This window comes from Protomyctophum parallelum (assembly GCF_964188405.1).
Source record: "Protomyctophum parallelum genome assembly, chromosome: 10".
In the NCBI taxonomy this organism is placed as follows: domain Eukaryota; kingdom Metazoa; phylum Chordata; class Actinopteri; order Myctophiformes; family Myctophidae; genus Protomyctophum; species Protomyctophum parallelum.
The window spans coordinates 28,993,188-29,012,170 of NC_139704.1; the positions used below are offsets into that span (position 1 = coordinate 28,993,188).

An 18,983-nucleotide genomic window follows, 5' to 3' on the forward strand; every position below is an offset into this window, starting at 1 on the left:
ACACACACACACACACACACACACACGTCACACTATACTTGACATAAACATTTTAGGTTTAGGTTAATTAATTTGCCTGCATGCCGGTGCCCAAATTAGCCGATCTACAAACATGCGCACACACCTGAAAACACAATTTGATTATCTATACCACACACACACAATTTGATAGGCTACTTCATCATAGCAAAAATAGCTGCCATTCTTTTTTGAAAACATCTATGGTCACATGCAGACACCATATTGAAAGTATAGTTGGTCAACAGCCAACACGCATACAATTAAAACCTGGTGTAGTTGTAAAATTGTACAGCACCGAAAAACATGAACCCCAAAAGCATTATTTAACAAGACCCAGACAAATGAACATTAAGTATAAAAGAACTGTGGCCCTTTAAGCAACAAATGTTAGTTTTTAAAGTAATGTGCTTGGAGCAATCAATAACCCATTACTGTATAAGAAAAAAAAAGAAAAAGCAGGAAGGTCAAATGGGGAAGAATTTCTTAATATAGAAAAAATAAAAATAACGTTTTACTGTCTATCGGTGAGGTTTGTACAGATGAATACATTCTAATTGGCTATATGCACTGTGTACACATAAGCACCTCCACTTCAAAACAAGTCTGTCAGACGCACAGATCTGACATGCTGCTGTATGCTTTATACAATAGGCTTTCCTTTTGAACAGTGCAGTATCAGTCAGTGTCGTATGTGATGTGGTTCCCTACTAATCTGTTTCCACTGAAAACATTCAAACTGAAGTTGTCAGTCAGGACACTAGCCAAGCAGACATTTTTTCAGTGTCTGCACTTTGGGTGTAAGCTGTTGAGGGTCTAGTCCAAGCAGTACCTTTTGAAAAACCTCCAAGATGTATTTGAACTTCTTGGGGTACTTCAAGTCAAACACGTAGGTCAGTCCCAGGAGATAGCAGCAGGCTCTGCTAATATCGCCGAGGTTGTTGAGGACAGGGATGCCCTCAATAACAATACCTACATCAGCAGCTGGTGATTGAGTTTGCAGACTGTAGATAGTCATCAGTTCCCCCGACAACTCCTCTTCTACATCGACACCAGCATCCTGCACACATTGTAAAAATAGAATCTCATGAATGAAAAACGTAATGATGTTCACGGTATTATCATTCTAAACAGTTACTACTGTTGCACAATTCCCTGCTCTGGGTGGGACCTCCGTCAGTGTCTTGAGTTTGCAATTGAAAACGTTTGCTGCCAACCAGTTGAAGAAATCACAGATTGAGGCCAGATTGAGACCATTCATGTTCATGGAAGAAGCTTGTAAACATGTATTCTATTGCCAATTTGTGACCTTGTAGATCTGCTATTTTTGCTGTACAACATGCTTCCATAATTAAGACATGCTGCCGTCTATGCTGCTATGGAACTTGTATCCATGTGCAGTGCAGACCTGAGTGTATCGTGACCTTACTTAGTATGTAGGAACACATGTCTGAACTGCAGTAGCACTAGACATGCCATCTCACAACCTGATTCTCTGGACACTTTCTCACAAAACAAGCTCCTCACTCTGCCGTTCTTGGCACGTTTGAGATATTGTCTCACAATTAGCCATGATGATGACATTAGTTAAAACTACAAATTGTTAAATACTTTATTTTACTAACTTCAACGTCCTTGATCAGGGCACCAGGCTCTTCTCCCAGATGGTCGATGAGGCACTTGATCACGATTCCTCTGGTTAGCTGTATGGGGTTTCCACTCTGCAGACAAAGTTTTATCCTTAATACAATGCATTACTTTGCACATTCAAGCTGGGCTTTTGTTTACCAACTTTAAAGTCTACCGTTTCAATTGTCTGCACACAGTTTTAGCATTTAGGGCCCCATTTCCACCAGTGCTAAACACATTATCCCGAAACTTCTTTGCCTTTTTTACTCTTTTGAAAAACAAAATTGGTCAACTAGCCAATCTAAATGAACAAAAATGTTTTTCAAAATAGTAAAAAAGCAAAGAAGTTTAGGAATAAGAGGGGTTTAGTACTGACAAGACTATTAAGACATGCATTTCGTCTATCAGGGAATGGACAGGACAGAGACATAGTGATGACTGTTTAGGATACATTAGTATCTAAAGTAAGTGATCGTAATTAACTTAATGGGACTGATCTAGGACATTTGACAGGTTTGCGTTACAGGCAAGATACTACAGTGGAAGTCAATGAGGAACATTTCTCACCCGCATGTGAAGTTACAACATGTCAAGGAAATTACAACACAAACTTTGTTCTAGCTTTTTAAAGTGAATGAATACCGAGAATAGAAGATCTGCAAGTTCACAGACTTCAGTGAGATGCAATGTGAGCTTGCATATCTGCTATTTTCTGATTTAGAAGCCGTTTTTAAGAATCATCCTCAGGTCTAAATGGTTTATTACCTGAAGCAGAGCACTCTTCTTTGCCCGATGTGGCTCTCCTACAGCACCTCTCTTAGATTGGAACATGGACAGCAGTTTAGGTGTGTAGAGGTCCAGTTTAGGTGTGTAGAGGTCCAGTTTAGGTGTGTGGAGGTCCAACATGTCCATGAATTTCGGCTCAAGCTTCATTGTAGTGATCAACTTGAACTCTGCGCTGACCTCAGATGAGGGGAAGGGAGAAAAACAAAACACATTGTGATCTTGTACATCCATTTTCCACCACTGTTGCTCCAGGAATGGGTACAATTGGTTAAATACAATGTAAATGTGTGTCACATGCAGGATGTCATTTCTGTTGAACCCTGCTACAAGAATCCAATTTACTCACTTGTGAAGCATCAAACAAGGCCAGCCATCTCTCCTTTACATCCTTGACGCTCATCTAGAAGAGATACACTAGGTGTTAACAGGGAACCAACAGACTGATGTAATGTTTCTTTCAAAAATGAGTTTGACTAATATTTGTCATACCAACTAATCTATAAAAATCACACCTGTGTGAACTGAGCGATGCAACTATATGCATCGTACTGTACTGTACAACTCATACTCTACAGTATAACTCGTACTGTACACTGTACTATGGCTGCTGTGTGTGTGACCTGAATCAGCCCAATCAACCCCAATTCGTACTCATCAGGACATACATATGGACATAGCAGTTGGAGCCGTCAGGCACCACTCAAATCCATATCACTGATAAACTACATCTACTGAGTCCCAACTGTAAAATCTCAATGATTCAACATTTTAATTATCCTCCTCAAGGATCAAAATATTACACAGGGAAGAATTATTGAAGCAGCTGTGTTCATATAAGGCAGCGAGCAGACAACGCAGTGGTAAATGAATAATATCTGCAACACAATGTTTCAGGAATATAGTTGAATAACTGTATAGAAAGGTTGTAAAACAATTATTAAACAGTGTCCTACCAGTAAGGTATCCAGTCACTTGTTTGTCCAGACTGTTGAATTGCTGTCTGTATGAGTCTAGATGCCTGGGGGACAGCCACCGGGAGGCAAAGAGGACAGCATACCGGGAGACAAAGAGTTGAGGTGTAGCTGGAAGACATGGACAGTAGAAAATAAGACTAAATACACAAAAATGAAACCCTGTTAATTTCCCATCAGGCACACTGTTCAATCCTTAGCTCTTGTCAATACTTTGCATTGATTCAATATTTATAAATGCCACAAAGACTAATAGTTTAAAACCCCCAAAAAGCTGAAATTGCAGATTTACAAGCATGCACACAACGCATCACAATGAGACATGCTGTGAGCTTGTAGATCGGCTATTTATTGCTACTTTAAGCGAGCAGACAACGCAGTGGTAAATGAATACTATCTGCAACACAATGTTTCAGGAATATAGTTGAATAACTGTATAGAAAGGTTGTAAAACAATTATTAAACAGTGTCGTACCAGTAAGGTATCCAGTCACTTGTTTGTCCAGACTGTTCAATTGCTGTCTGTATGAGTCTAGATGCCTGGCCCTGGGGGACAGCCACCGGGAGGCAGAGAGGACAGCATACCGGGAGACAAAGAGTTGAGGTGTAGCTGGAAGACATGGACAGTAGAAAATAAGACTAAATACACAAAAATGAAACCCTGTTAATTTCCCATCAGGCACACTGTTTAATCCTTAGCTCTTGTCAATACTTTTCATTGATTCAATATTTATAAATGTAACAGAAAGACTAATAGTTTAAAACCCCCAAAAAGCTGAAATAGCAGATTTACAAGCATGCACACAACGCAATGAGACATGCTGTGAGCTTGTAGACCGGCTATTTATTGTTACTTTTGTGCAGACACTGTAGTATTGGTGACAAAACATCAAACGTTGAAATATGGAGATATGAGGTTTCTGCCCAACAGCAACGATGTATATATGAAATTATGAATACATTGTGTGTGTTTTTTACGGTTGTTACCTCCTGGAACCCAGGTCAAGCAGTGATGAGGCTTTATTGTTGGCAGCAGCAGGGAAGGAGAATCAAACAGAGAAGGAGCCAGACATTGATGCCTACAGAGTCTACAGACAAATATGCAGACATGCACATGATCAGACAAAGCAACATACATTTTTATACAGGACTTTAGTCCATAAATAGTCAAATACCTAATCTTGCGATCACAGTCACACGGACAGATGCAAAGATACAGTCTAGTCTACTATTATTTTGTAATGGAAGTGAGCGACATGAAGATACAGCCAATGTTTGTAGCTTTGTATCTTTTGCATCTGCCAGTGTGATTGCAGCATAAGAAGTTGGCTAGTAGTAGGCTAGTACATAAAATGCCTTAATGATACTGGACTTACAGGCTATAGTTGACAATGTCCACTCTGTCTGATGTTGGCTCTTGGCTGCAGTGATTTATTCAACAGTCTACAAAACAAACATTAACCAACATTAAACTGTATACTTTACACCGTATACTTTAAAAACATAAATGTGGAAATATAGCTCATCTACAAGCAGGCTTGAGTTTTTAGAATGATTACTTTTGCTAACAGACATTTAGCACTGATCTAAATGCATTTCGTTACATGCAGTTTATAATTCCAATGATTGTGTTGGATGACAATGTCCACATGTAATTGCACTGTCTGACGCTGCCTGCAGATTTATTCACCATTCTACCGCAAACTACGCAGCTGCGTAGAGGCCCCAAGAGTTCTCCCTGAAAAATGTTTAATATCGCAGCCCCGCCAGCCCGTTCCGCCTATTGCGGTCGGTTAGGGGGGGCTCCGACGGCCCATGGCGTCGCTTCCTCAGCGTCACTTCTTCATGATCCTCCCCCGTTAAGCGACGCCCGGTCGCGGCCGTCCGTCCCGTCGTGGGCTCCCCTGTTGGTCTATGTCCCCCTTAGCAAAAGTAATATTTCTAAAAGCTCAAGCCTATAGCCTATACTGCTGGTCTACGTAAAACATGAACCGCACGCAGGCACCGCAAAACAACAAGCTTATCGTCTAACGTTTACTGTATAGATGAAGCATGTTTAGTTTAGTATTACAGCATAGAATTCAACATAATAAATAAGCCCGCGTTTATAGCGGCCATTTTGATAGTTCTTTCAGTGAGCCATACATACAATCGTAAGTCAAATGAACTACAATTACCATGCAGCCCTGAGCCCTTCCCGTTCGGCGCGAACTTTCCCTCGCAAATAATGTGTAGGCTATTCTATGCATTTTAACATGATATTGTGTATATGTACATGGCTGAAACATGTGTAGTTTATGTGTATAGTGTCGACGACCACAGGCGTTACGTTATGGTGGGGCTGAATGAAAATTAGCATGCACTCTTTAGTCTTGACAGTTGTTAGTTTTGCTAGCCCTATACGAGCGTCATGTAAACCATGGCTTTAGTCCGGTCCAAAAAAAAAGTATGAAGACACGGTCAACATTTAATTAACATTTGATAGCTGGCTACTTACCATGAAGGAGAACTTCTCTTGTAACTTCACTTGCGTGGCGCGGCTCAGCTGCTGCTTCTGCTGTAAATTTTGTAATGGCCATTGGCTGCCAGCCTGCCACTCGGGATGACTCGTATCGGTCCGGCTTTCATCGCTGTTATGAACTCTGGCCAATAAGAGGCAGGTAGGCGTGTCTAATGGGTATCTTAGATCATTTCAACCCAATATTATTAGTAGATACCGTATCTACTAATAATATTGGGTAGGAATGAGTAATAATTACATTTCTTCAAACTGATCTGTATGATTACTCCATTCTCAAATATTATGATGGAAACTTACTGAGACTTGTATATATATTTGACCAATATTACCAGTTTGGCATATACTCATTTATTTTCATGAAATGAACTAAAACAATAGATGTACATTTAACTCACAAATAACAGTTGGATTTTTACTCATTAATTATTGTATATCCAACTAAAAGGATCCCATAAGTGATATTCACAGATTTTATTAAGCTAATATACCTTTTTTTAATAGTCGTACTTACAAGGCGATTGTTTTACTTTTTTGAGTGTAGTTGCATTGGTGCGGTCTCAAAGAAGCAAAAAAGAAAATACTAAACACTGATGAGTGATCCTCAGTGATGTACTGTATCCCAAGGTCATCAGGGTTTCGTGTCTCGCGAAAAATCATACCCCTCACTTGGAGGACCCAGCCAGGGTGATCAAGTCCCGACTTTACGTCCCAGTAGCTACCCTCGATCAGTCCCACTAGGGAAAGACCAGGGACACACAATCCGTTGGAACTACTCTGCTGGGAGGCACCATTCTGGTGCGTGGAAGGACTAGGCTCTGTGGGTTGACTCCTGTCCGGGCCCGTCCTACGTCTCACCAGGTCCACTCCTGCTCTCACCAGGTCCAGGACCTGTGCGTTTGCACCAGACTCGACCATGCTGTCTCCCTCAGTTGTCCTCTAAAAGGACACTGTGAGATGGAGGATGACTGATTTAAGCAGTCACACCTGGCAAACTAGAACCGTCAAACTAGAACTGGACTCAGAGCTGGGTGTGGCTGCGCACCTGTTGTGCATGGACTTGATCAAGGCACAACAGGTTAAATCAGTCATCACCACAAACACGGAGAGTGGAGAGCCATCTGCTCTCCTGTGTAAACTAATATTGTGATGCTTTCAGATTGTTATTTCCTTGACTTGGGGGAATAAAGGAATAAAGGAATAAAGCTTAAGGAAGCTGCCCTGTGTTGTGTCCTTCCTTGCCCTGGGTGGTGGCTAGTCGGTCACAGACACATATGCTTTTCAATGATTGACCATTTTCAACCTGCCATCCGTACTTTGGTCAGGTCATCATTATAGGTAAAGGTTTTCCTTTACGACCTCGCCCCTTTAGGGTGAGGTCGCTTCTCACCCTCAGGGCGTCTTACTCGTATATAGAATGGGTTTCCACCTGACATGGAGAGGAGGAGCGCGTTAGAGAGAACGCAGGATTTAGATCACGTAGCGGAGGTCGTCCATTTCAGCGGTGGTTTATTTGCTTTGAATGCAACATTACTTCTCTGAGACTGCAGCTCGTCTTTGAAGCAGGCAAACCAAACGGCCTCCTTGGAAACATCGGGGCATTGGCTTTGTGTGTGACGCCGTCTTTCTCTCTCCTCTGGGAAACTGGAAAGGTTGTCACGCCACTGACGTACCTGTCTAGAGAAGTGCTATGGGTTTTTGTCAGACCCTTAGCGCCCCGCCGGGTTCAGAGGTTGGGACGTGCTTTGGTACATGTGTGCTCCTGGACAGCGCGGGGTTGTTCCGCGCTGCGCGCCGGGCGTTATAGCGGAGCAGTTACACTGTGATGTGTGCCGCTGACCATGAAGGGATTACTTGCCTTGGACGGCATCTCACAAAGGTGAATAAAAAGCCCATTCAGTGATGTCGACCTTTATGGAAGTAAGCACGTACATGCTTTACGTCACATGCATGCCACCCACCCGCACACGCGTGCACCCACACCTGTATTTTGTGCGCCCACGCATGCATACGCACGCATGAAAACATGGACACATGCAGAAACACAAATAGGAGCCATCGGGTTCTTTCTGGCATGGGATGGGAGGGTGTGAGAGGATGGCCCTGCCACTCCTCCTCGCACCATGTCACATGTCAATCATCAACAGAATGGAAAAGCAGGACTCTTTTCATTTTATTGCCCAATCACTCCTCTCCTTGGACTCTTATTGGGTGCCCATGATGAAGAACATTTTGTAACGTCAGATTCTCATTCCCCCCCCCCCCCCCCCCTTCCCCCTCCATGTCTCATATGGTCTCTCTCGTTTTCTCGTTTTCTCTCTGTGTGGCCTTGGTGTTTGTTGTTGGACGTGGACTAGAGGGACAGAACGCTTCAAAGCTCTTCCCCCAGTCAGCCACGTATCCCTGCCTCACCCCGGGACTCTGCGTGAGGCCATGGGCCCAACCTCCGTTTCCATCCGCCCCGGAGAGGCTAGTTTAATACAGTCCACACAGGGCCGTTTGTTTGACTGTGGCAGTGGATTTGACAGGGGGGGAAACAACGCACAATGACCCCTGTCTAACCAATTTACCCGGGGTGATCAGAAGTGACGCTCTATAACTGGAACCACACGTTTTCCAGCTGGCGATGTTAAGCGTCGTGTAGCATTGGGGGAGGCGCTGGGGCGAGGTCCAGCTGTCAGTCACACGGAGGTTAAATAAACCAAGGGGAGGGCCATGCCAAAGCCAACAGGCTTAGGCTGGGGGGGGGGGGGGGGGGATCGATTCAAAGGAGTGGCCCTGAGGCCATGCAGGCACAGCATAATAAATCAAGTGTGGCTAAGTCATAGACTAGTCATATATACACAGTAACACCACATCGAGTATAAAGTATAAAGATGGATCCTTTATGGGTCAATTTTTGAGACTTTCAGGGATCAATTAAAACTCTGGATTTGACCGTGTAGTTTCCACCGTGTTTCCCCGCTTCTCTCTCTCTCTCTCTCTCGCTCACCCTTCAAAGGGGCAGCTGGGCTGAGCTCTGTGGCTGCCCAGTCATGCGCACGGAATTTCATGTGTGATAAATATTCAAAACAAATGTTGAGAATCAGAAAGAAATCTCTATACACCATTTTCTAACAACAACAAACCGAACGTGCATGATTCTGTGGACGCGCGCCATGTGTCTGCGTCTAGTCTATACGCTGTTTGTCTCTGTGTGTTTTGAACCAATCATTAGCATTAATCATTGATAAACAGTGAAGCCATTTCATCCAGGCCTGATGTTGTTAAACCTGCATTCAGTAGTGAAAATATAAATCAAATGAGACAAGCTCGACTAATATTGACTGGCCTTCAGGTATAATGTTCTTTTTTTCACAGTTTTGTTTATTCAAGATTTCAGGGTATACAGTGAATCAAATAACAACACAATATATGTGACACCCATACGGAACATACCAAAAAGATGATAGGCCTAATATGTTTACAAATACATATAAATGTCATATACTGTAAGATATAACCACCATTATGCAAAATAGTGTGGTAGCATGAAAATAAAAAAATGTCCTACACTAACAGGGAAGTGACACTGACAGTCACAAACCCCATAACCTGAATCAAGTTTTGAAACAAAACAAACAAGACAAACATACGACAAGACAAGACAATACATGGCATGGTCATTGGTCACCCCTCAAAAAAAAAAAGGTTTTTGCATTCCACACATAGTTCCTCATATAATAATAAATATACTGAACAAACCAGCTGCGTCTAGCATGCTCAGATTCAGGTTTAAACTCATTCAATCTGGAATAGCTTGGAACTGTAAGTTATTTACCAGAGCGAGGAAGGGGGCCCATGTGTCCTCAAACTTGAATACCGAGCCTCTCAAGGTGCATCTAATTATTTCTAATTTAATAAAGTGGACATCTCTAATCCAGTGAAGATGGAACGGGGGAGCGGAGGACTTCCATTTCATCAAAATTAGACGCCTAGCTAAGAGAGTGGTAAAGGCCACCAAGTGAGCTTTGTATTTTGGCAGTGATAGAGTAGGGGAGAAATTCCAAAATTAGCCGTCATTACATTTGGTTCAAATGGTATTGGGCGCGTCGCCAAGTAAAGTATACCCAAAATGCTGCTTTGCCTAACAGGTTTACAATTGAGTGTGCAAATACTTCCTCACTCCTCGCATACACGGTAAGTAACAGCATTTTGGTTTCAGTAGGACTGGTGCCAGTATCCTACTGTATCTGCACGCAACAATGCCTCAGTCACCAGTTTTAGTTTCCTGCTCCTATAATTTAAGGCATTCCTTGTGAAGATTTACAAAGACTTAAACTAAGCTAGGAATTCCCTATACAAACATGTTTCCTACTGTGTATACACATTAAGGTAAAATAGACGATGTGCGTTTGATGTTACTAAAATAGCGTTCCGTCAGTTAAAAAAACCCCACCCCTAGTCGTCCGTATATGTCCATCCGGCCGTACGTCAAACCTGGAGAACGTTCTAGGCTATCTCAGGAACACCAACGTCCACTTGGACTCAAGGGTGAACTGATACGAAGTGGTCAAAGGTCAAATTTCAAGGTTACTGTGACCTCACAAATCATGTTTATCACAGTATGTGGTTAACCTGCTGTTCTGTGACGTCTCTAGATGTGGATGAGTTTGCATGGTGTCCTCTTGTCTCTAGATGTGGCTGAGTTTGATCTCTAGATGTGGATGAGTTTGCATGGTGTCCTCTTGTCTCTAGATGTGGATGAGTTTGATCTCTAGATGTGGATGAGTTTGCATGGTGTCCTCTTGTCACTCTAGATGTGGATGAGTTTGCATGGTGTCCTCTTGTCACTCTAGATGTGGATGAGTTTGCATGGTGTCCTCTTGTCTAGATGTGGATGAGTTTGCATGGTGTCCTCTTGTCTAGATGTGGATGAGTTTGCATGGTGTCCTCTTGTCTAGATGTGGATGAGTTTGCATGGTGTCCTCTTGTCTAGATGTGGATGAGTTTGCATGGTGTCCTCTTGTCTAGATGTGGATGAGTTTGCATGGTGTCCTCTTGTCTAGATGTGGATGAGTTTGCATGGTGTCCTCTTGTCTAGATGTGGATGAGTTTGCATGGTGTCCTCTTGTCTAGATGTGGATGAGTTTGCATGGTGTCCTCTTGTCTAGATGTGGATGAGTTTGCATGGTGTCCTCGTCACAATACAACGCGTGAGCTTCGATCTGATCCATTCTTGGTGTGCGATGTGATGTACAACCCAGAATACATTAGGGGGGGGGGGGGGGGGGGAATAATAGAAAAAGAGAAAATGCTGCCTGGCATCGAATGGATTGTATGGATTTAAAATATGCCATCCTCCTTCGTGGCGGTAGAAGTGATGGATGGAGTCAGGAGATAGACGAGGAGAAAGACGTCTATAGGCTGGCAGAGAGCGGTGTGTGCACGGTGCGTGTGCACGGTGCGTGTGCACGGTGCGTGTGCACGGCGACCTTTTCTTTGCAGGTGTTGAAGTGTTTCCTCGCTCCTCCTCGGTGTCTTTGATCAAATATCAGCTCCCTTTCTCCACTGCGTCTTCAACAAGCTGCCTGTACATGTGCCAAAGTCTTATCGCTACAGCTAGAACTGTTGGCCTTATATGAGCAGGCCATGATGGATCTACACAGACAAATCCTCTGCGATAAAGGTCATATTAATAATGTCGACGCATAATAAAACAAATGTGTCAAATAAAGACACCCCCCCCCCCCCCCCTCAAATATAGGCCCTCAAACTTTATAGGCCTAAATCATTTTGGCAGGTCCAAAATTATTCTTTTTGTTCATCGTAAACCTGTTTTCTTTGTCAAAGGTAGGCCTACTTATTCCCCTAAGGGTGGTTTTAGCAAAAAAAAGACACTTGTACAGTTTGGGTCCTATCACCATAGCTGTGATACCAGATAGCTTTGGTCGGGATGGGCCTGGGAAGTGTGAGAGAGGGGAGACTCAGACAAACTCACAAGTGTATTCTAAGTCAGAGAAGAAGAGGCAACATGGATTCAGTTACTAAACATCAAACCCACTGTTGTGACTAGCCGTCACAATAAAGGGCTTTTTTTCAATCATCTTCATACAACACTTTATTTTTCTGCCCGTGACAGCTCAAACATAAGTATACAATAATCAGCTTCAAAGGGGGGAAAGAAAGAAGTCAATTACATGAATTATATTTGTTGAATATATAAATAACATTACGTAAACATCATCTACTGTAGATAAATAACAAATTCCTCAGTCTCTCAGCAGTAAGAATAAGGTGACTCTAGTCTGGAGATCAGGGATTCAATTGCTAGCCATCTGGTTCACAGTAAAATCCTCAATGTTAATTTAACTCCAAGAGTTTACAAAGGGAAGAAAGGGGACCCTCCATTTTGGTCAATTTAAACACTGAACGATTTTACTGTGTCCTTGCTTTGTTTATGCATTCTGACTATTACAAAGTCGGCTCAGGTTTTCCCAGAGGCGACAATGCTATGGAATGCTGGTACCAAGACATCATTTACATTTTAGGAAGACATATTTCAGCCAGAATAATTTCCCACTTGTCACAACAGCATAATATATAGGTCTCGACTTTACAAGTCAGAAAGTATATTTGCAGCACATTCAGATACAGTACAGAGATAAATATATGGCATCTAATGATTTACATTAAAATGGACTATAAATCTGGGCTTCATCTTTCCGCTCTCTCTCACTCCTGTTCCGTTCAATCTTATTTCTTCTGCCAGCAAAGAGGATTTTCCTCTGGAATCGAGTCCTGTTTCTCTTAAGCAGTAAAACACAAACTAATTCCTGAATAAACATGCTACATATCATAATAATGCCATTTATACTGACACACAGTGCTTCCGTTTTGCAGTCTTTACTTGAGAACATGGCAGATGATACATCTGATACACTCACTTCACCCTGAGGATCATAGAAGATCATGGTCATCATAGACTCTGTTATCTCCTTTAATATCACATGCGCCTCTCTGATATAATGACACCAATAGTATCGCCACCTTTATGGTATCATTATTCACGTTCACAAACATTACTACGTCCACAAAAAATTAGGGGACTCACAAAAAACGTGGGTGCCCGGAATGTAGAGAATGTGCGTCAGCCATTAGGCCACGCAACAATCGCACACTGTGTGACACGCTGGATAGTCCCAATGTTCTGGAGCCGTCGCTGTGTAAGGGACGTCAAGGTGAAACACCAGGTTTTAGGGAGTCTCCTAAAAGAAAGTGGATAGTAACCATATACTGATTTATCCTCTGTCGTACGGAGGTGTTACGCGCTGAAAAGATCAGATCTACAAGCTCTCAATGTGTCGCGCGACACCACTCGTACGTCGTAGCATAGATGAGGCTTTTTACAGAGCACATGCTTACATTTGACACCATATTACACACCATTTACACACCATTTACACAGCGTATATTCAGTGTTATCAAAAATGGTACAAAATGGGATTTGGAATTGTGACAAAATAGGGTTTTGTAGTAAAACAAATCATCAGGGAAGTTCTATCCCTGTTCCGATTCATTCCATGTACAGTAAAATCCTTTAATTCATCCATTTGTCACACAGAGTTCAATATCAAAAACTCACATTTTCACAATAAATCTTTCAATGTGAGGAGATCAATAATATAATGTGGCAAAAAATATCCCTATGTCTTCTGTGTATATTCGCAGAATATGTACAGTATTCACAGAGAAATATTGAGCACAGACGACATTGGGTAAAGTTCTTTTTGCCACAGTATATATTATAATAATTCTCACGTCAGATCAATGGGATTTAATTAGAAAATTGGCAAAAGGTTTTCCTTTGAAAGCTTTCCTCTACATTTAGGATTTGACTGTGTACACTATGCGTCGGGCTGTTCTCTTGTCCACGTCATACTGCATAACCCATTTTGGGCGGTAACCCCTTTTGGTGTTAGCATTATGCTATGCTTTATAGCTATTGAAAAATAGCAGATCTACAAGCTCATACGAGCTTGTAGGTCTGCTATTTTTGAAAAATTTAAGAACGACTGACATAAAAAACATAGCTTTTTCAGAAAACTGTCAGGATAATATAGTCCATAGGTTTGTCTACGCGTCTCCTCCTTAATGGCAGGCAGTGGTCAGTCTGCGTTTGTTCAGTAACATCAGCTCCAGGTCGGGTATAACCATCATCACACACAGAGATGAAACATGGACACTGTCCAGAGCACAGGAGGCTGTGGAGCACAGTGGAGTGCAACTGCTGTGAGCCACAAGCACAAGAATGGTCCTTTTGGCTGGGGCAGTAACTAGTGTGTTTGTGCGTGAGTGAGAGCGAGTCGGAGTGCGTGCGTGTGTGTGTGTGTGTGTGTGTGTGTGTGTGTTTGTGTGTCAAACAGTCAAATAAAATGGAATGAACACACACACACACAAATAAAATGGAAAGGAATGAACATGCGCACACGCACCCCCCACCCCTCACGCAGATTTGGGCATTGAAACCCATTGCAGCCAAGTGAAGTAATATTTATCACTGTGAACTCTTTATTTAAAGTCATCTAGAACCAAGGATGAAGACCATTTATACTTCACCGTTTTGTTGTATGATACATATTGTATTCTTTATGAGCGGAATATTGAGAAGTTGAGGGAGCATTTCTCCATCCTGACCCTAGAGGGCGCTAGAACTGTGCCTGACGGCACGAGCGCGGCACTCTGATATGACTCCCAGTACACCAGTGACCATACTTAGGATAATAAATGGAAATCTGTGAAAATCAGCGGATGGCCAAGATTATAAGGTTTTATTATATTATATTTACGCAAGAAACCCACTTGGAAATAAGTGAGAGGAATGAGAAGACTCCATATGGCATTGATTGACCAAGACTTCCATTCAAAATTCAATACAAAGGCTATAGGTGTAGCAATAGTGGTGAACAACAGTGCTCAGCTTACAGCCTCAACTATTTTAGCCAGACCCAAATGGCAGATATGTAATTGTGACAGGGTCCTCATTTCGGATTCCAGTGTTACTGGTAAATGTACGGTACCGGCTTCTCTCAAGTGGGGAAGATGTCGACTTTTATAAATAGGCTTTTGTCCTGTCTCCCAAATTTAAATATGCACCATCTTGTTTTGCAGGAGTGACCCGAATTCTGTTATTGATCCCGCTGGCTCTGACTGTTCCGAGGCCCAGAAACCCTGCGGTCGTCCTCCAGAATGTTCTCCATGGCTGTCAGTTTTCATGGAGGGTGATGTGATGCGTGTGCGAACCCCTCAGTTTTCATGGAGGGTGATGGATGTGTGTGCGGACCCCTCTCGGAGGTGTCTAAGTCCCATTCAAACAGGGAAAACATCCGTGTTGTTTTAGCACTTTAACCACATTAACCAATATTTTATATTTTGGCTATTCAAAAAAAAAAAGAGTTTGCATCTGGTCAACATACTGTACGTTTTCCAGAAACATTTGACATTTTGTAGAATCGGCCTCAGATCTTAATGGGTTAAGTATGTTACTGCAATATATCTTGTACATCTGCACGTAGTCTCCCTACTCTTCCAGTGAAACATTTAGATCCTGGTGTTGCAGGGTGGTCGACAAATACTGTAACCAGGGACGTAGCTGACCATTTGGTTGCCCTACTCGGATATATTTGTGCTGCCCCCCCTCCCGACGAGTGCGCTGCGTTTTCTCATGCAGATCGGCTACTTTCACCGTTTGTGGCCTGGCACATTTTGTTGCCCCCCTCGGCGTTTCCCTACTCGCAGTGCGTATTGCGCGTATGCGTAGCGATGGTACTGACTGTAACACTGTCTACCCTCCCCTGGGCAGTAGATGTTTGGGATCCTATGTGGAAGACCCGGGTTTGAATCCCGTATAGGACACAAAACGTAATCAGGTGCTTTGACCTTGTAAGGTACACGTTACTTAGCTTACACTTTGTACCAGTGTTAGTTCCGTCGACTAAAACTATCATTGACAGTTTTTTGACGAAAACTAAATAAACTAAGCTATGATGATGAAAACGAAGACTAAATATATTGACAACTTTTTCAACAAATAAAAACTAGACTAAAATGTTAGGGAGGGCCGGACTATTAGCGGAGAAGAGACCCAGTATAAGTACATTGTATGTTGGTTGCGCTCTTAAAATAGCACATCTACGACCTCGGATATTTCTGTAGATCAGCTATTTTCAGCAGACAAAAATCGCATAATATTTAGTCGACTAAACCTAGGATAAAATTTAATCTTTTGGTGTGCGTATGCTTTTCCGACGGCTCAATAGTCCGACATGCGGAAAACGACCGGATTAAGGTTGGCGAACATGCATTAAAGGACCACTTCACCACATATACTGTAATAGGTCCTCTCTAATAATCATGATAAAATGGCACAATGTCTTTCATAGGAGGGCTGTGGGCAGTTCAGAAACCACCAAAAACAAATTTATTTACAAAAATGTTTCGATTTTCATTATCGTGAGAACGATGGCTTCCATTTTCACATTGAAACTTTTCAGGACTAGAAAGCCTGCAGTTTCTATGGATTCCTCATTGATGATGGGACATGGTGCCATTTTATCATGATTATTACTGAGGACCTATAGGAAGATACTGTAGGTTGAAAAATGGTGAAGTGGGCACTGGATTGAGGTTGGCGAAGATGCGTTAAGGTTGGCGACCGGATTGAGGTTGGCAAAGATGCGTTAAGGTTGGCGACCGGATTGAGGTTGGCGATCATGCGTTAAGGTTGGCGAACATGTGCTGCTAAAATGATGTCTAAAACTAAGTTGAATTAAATTTTTGAAGACTGACTAAAACTAAATCAAAATGTGCTGTCAAAATGAACACTGCTTTGTACGTGTTGTGAGCTAGATCTGCTCATTTCTCTAGTCATACAGTATGAAGACTGGTTCATCTGATACAAGGACGCAGACGCACGCACGCACGCAAACAACAGTAGCAGCAGCAGCTATAGCATGGTATTTGAAGGGGACTGGGTTTGCTTGTATTCTCAATGAGCTGAGACCACAGGGAGCATTGTGTGGCTGGTTCAGCTCCATGCCTGTGTGTGTGTGTGTGTGCGCATGCGTAGGAACGCAAAACCCTGTATGGGTCCATTTGGTTCCATTTGTACACTCTCTAGAGTAACACTGAGAATGTGTATGTATGTACGTGCGTGTGTGGGGGGGACGGGGACTGTGACCTACCGCTGTGATGTGGATCAGCAGTGTGCATGTGAGCGAGCGAGCAGGATAAATAATCGGAGGTGCTCTCTCTCTCTCTCTCTCTCTCTCTCTCTCTGCTAGCCGTTTGATATTGAAGCCAGATGCACGGAGCATGGAGCGTGGATCTAAGCGGTCCCACGGTGGGCCCAATTTGCCAGCGTTCAGGACGGCCACCGACCCCGACTCTACCTGACATGAATGCAATCATTCACTATTCTTTTTTGCATCTCCGCGTGAGGCTACGCTGCTGCATGTGGTCCGGCATTCAAAGCGCTTCAAAGGTCTTGCGAGGCAGAACACGCGCCGACATGTCAGCAGATAATATAGACTTGAGTTTAAATTTGTTCTGCGTGACGGGCGTGTGACGCGTAGCAGCATCAGTGGAGGTCCCACTTGAAGAATTCCTAAGGGTGCATTTTCAGAGCATGTTACATTTTGTGTTGTTTCGTTTTTTTCCTTTTTGTTATACAATTTGTTTTATATTAAAGCGGCACTATTTAACTTTTTTGTTTTGCCCAAGCCAATTCTTTTGCAATATATCCTCACGGAATCGCAATCCGTAAATGGAAGAAAACCCCATTCTAGCAGTTAATCAGTTCCCTGTGCTGTTTAGGCCTCAGACCCTTTTTATTTAATTTATTTTGGGTTTATGCAACACTTCAACAGTGACTCAGCAACGTAACGTAAGCTGGCCATGCTTGGTCGTTTTGTAGCTTTCGTCACCGTTAGTGTGAACGCAGCATCCGAGTCGCTCAGTGTAGGTTTGCTGACAAGAGCCGAACTACAAGGTCACAGCGTGCCACGCATAGGGCTGGAATCCGGAACGGACCGGATCCAACATTTGAGGAACCACAATCGCTTCCATCATCACATTTGGATGAGTTTCCGGAACCAGTGTTTTCAGAGATGATGCTCCTACAATCACATCACTCAGTGGTTCTCAAACCTTTTTAATTTCAAGGGCCACCATAACTCTTGGTCCATTTGTAGAGTTACAGACCTAAACGTACGCATTGCTGTAAACTGTACACTACAGTATGTCTAATTGAATTTATGCAAACAATGGAGGTTCTGACGGATCGGTCGGGTCCAGTCAGGACCAAAAGCCTGTCGAATCCACTGTAAACACGGAGACGGCGTGACTCATGGAAACAAGACGCCGAGACGGAGGAATGAAGAATGAATGAATAGGTGAATGGGGAAAAACTAGGAGGGGAAATAAGTTATGATGAATAATATAGCATATTATAGAAGAGTGACATTCACTCGTACACACCCTGGGCACTATACAGTATGTGCATGTGGCTGCTGCCCGACGAATGTATATGCGCATTCTCTTGTGCTTGCGTTGCTCCACTGTGCGCACGCATGTGCATGTGTGCATGTGCATGTGCATGTGCATGTGCGTGTGTGTGTGCGTGTGTGTGTGTGTGTGTGTGTGTGTGTGTGCGTGTGTGGTGTGCGTGACGTGTGTCAGCTCCTGGTCATTGGGTCTCAGCAGGGTAGGGAGAGTTAAATGCTCTCCCCCCCGGTCTTAGAACCTGGTGCTCTCATGTTTCAGCATGCGGATGTTGGGGAGTCCCCCCGCGCTGCCCCCCCTCTGGTGGTGGTGGTGGGGGTGGTACCCGTAGCCCTGGTGCTGCCCCTCCAGTCACCGACCGCCGCTTCCTGCCGACGACACACTACTGCTGGGCGTGGTGCTGCCGGAGCCCCGGTCCTCGAACACGCTGATCTCTATCTGAGCAATGCACTGTCAAGGATCACCATAATCGACATGGACAATAATAATAATAATGCCCCTCTCTCTCTTCGCCTCTACCG

General features: G+C 43.2%; 3 protein-coding genes and 2 long non-coding RNA genes across 5 annotated transcripts in view; 1 reads left to right on the plus strand and 4 right to left on the minus strand.

Moving 5' to 3' along the window:
- The window catches only part of loxl4 (lysyl oxidase-like 4), a 336,094-nt gene that overhangs the window by 190,812 nt on the left and 126,299 nt on the right, over positions 1–18,983 (plus strand). The window lies entirely within an intron of this gene.
- LOC310865773 (uncharacterized protein) lies at positions 685–2,580 on the minus strand (the record flags this gene model as incomplete). Its single annotated transcript, XM_083774980.1, has 3 exons — positions 685–1,078; positions 1,644–1,739; positions 2,413–2,580. 3 exons carry the CDS (start codon positions 2,578–2,580, stop codon positions 779–781), a joined length of 564 nt encoding a protein of 187 aa, XP_083631106.1. The 3' UTR covers positions 685–778.
- Positions 2,775–4,000, minus strand: LOC310866277. Its single transcript, XR_014569909.1, has 3 exons — positions 3,880–4,000; positions 3,387–3,515; positions 2,775–2,833 (listed from the first exon to the last, which is right to left on the minus strand). It is a non-coding gene; the product is annotated as an uncharacterized lncRNA (long non-coding RNA).
- LOC310866224 lies at positions 4,419–5,973 on the minus strand. The gene is made up of 3 exons (XR_014569903.1): positions 5,902–5,973; positions 4,781–4,847; positions 4,419–4,492 (listed from the first exon to the last, which is right to left on the minus strand). It is a non-coding gene; the product is annotated as an uncharacterized lncRNA (long non-coding RNA).
- The window catches only part of LOC310865366 (golgin subfamily A member 7B-like), a 42,420-nt gene continuing 42,208 nt past the window's right edge, over positions 18,772–18,983 (minus strand). The window contains exon 5 of the mRNA XM_083774455.1: positions 18,772–18,900. Within this exon, the coding sequence (XP_083630581.1) occupies positions 18,814–18,900 (87 nt within the window). The 3' untranslated portion in view covers positions 18,772–18,813. The remainder of the gene's footprint in view (positions 18,901–18,983) is intronic.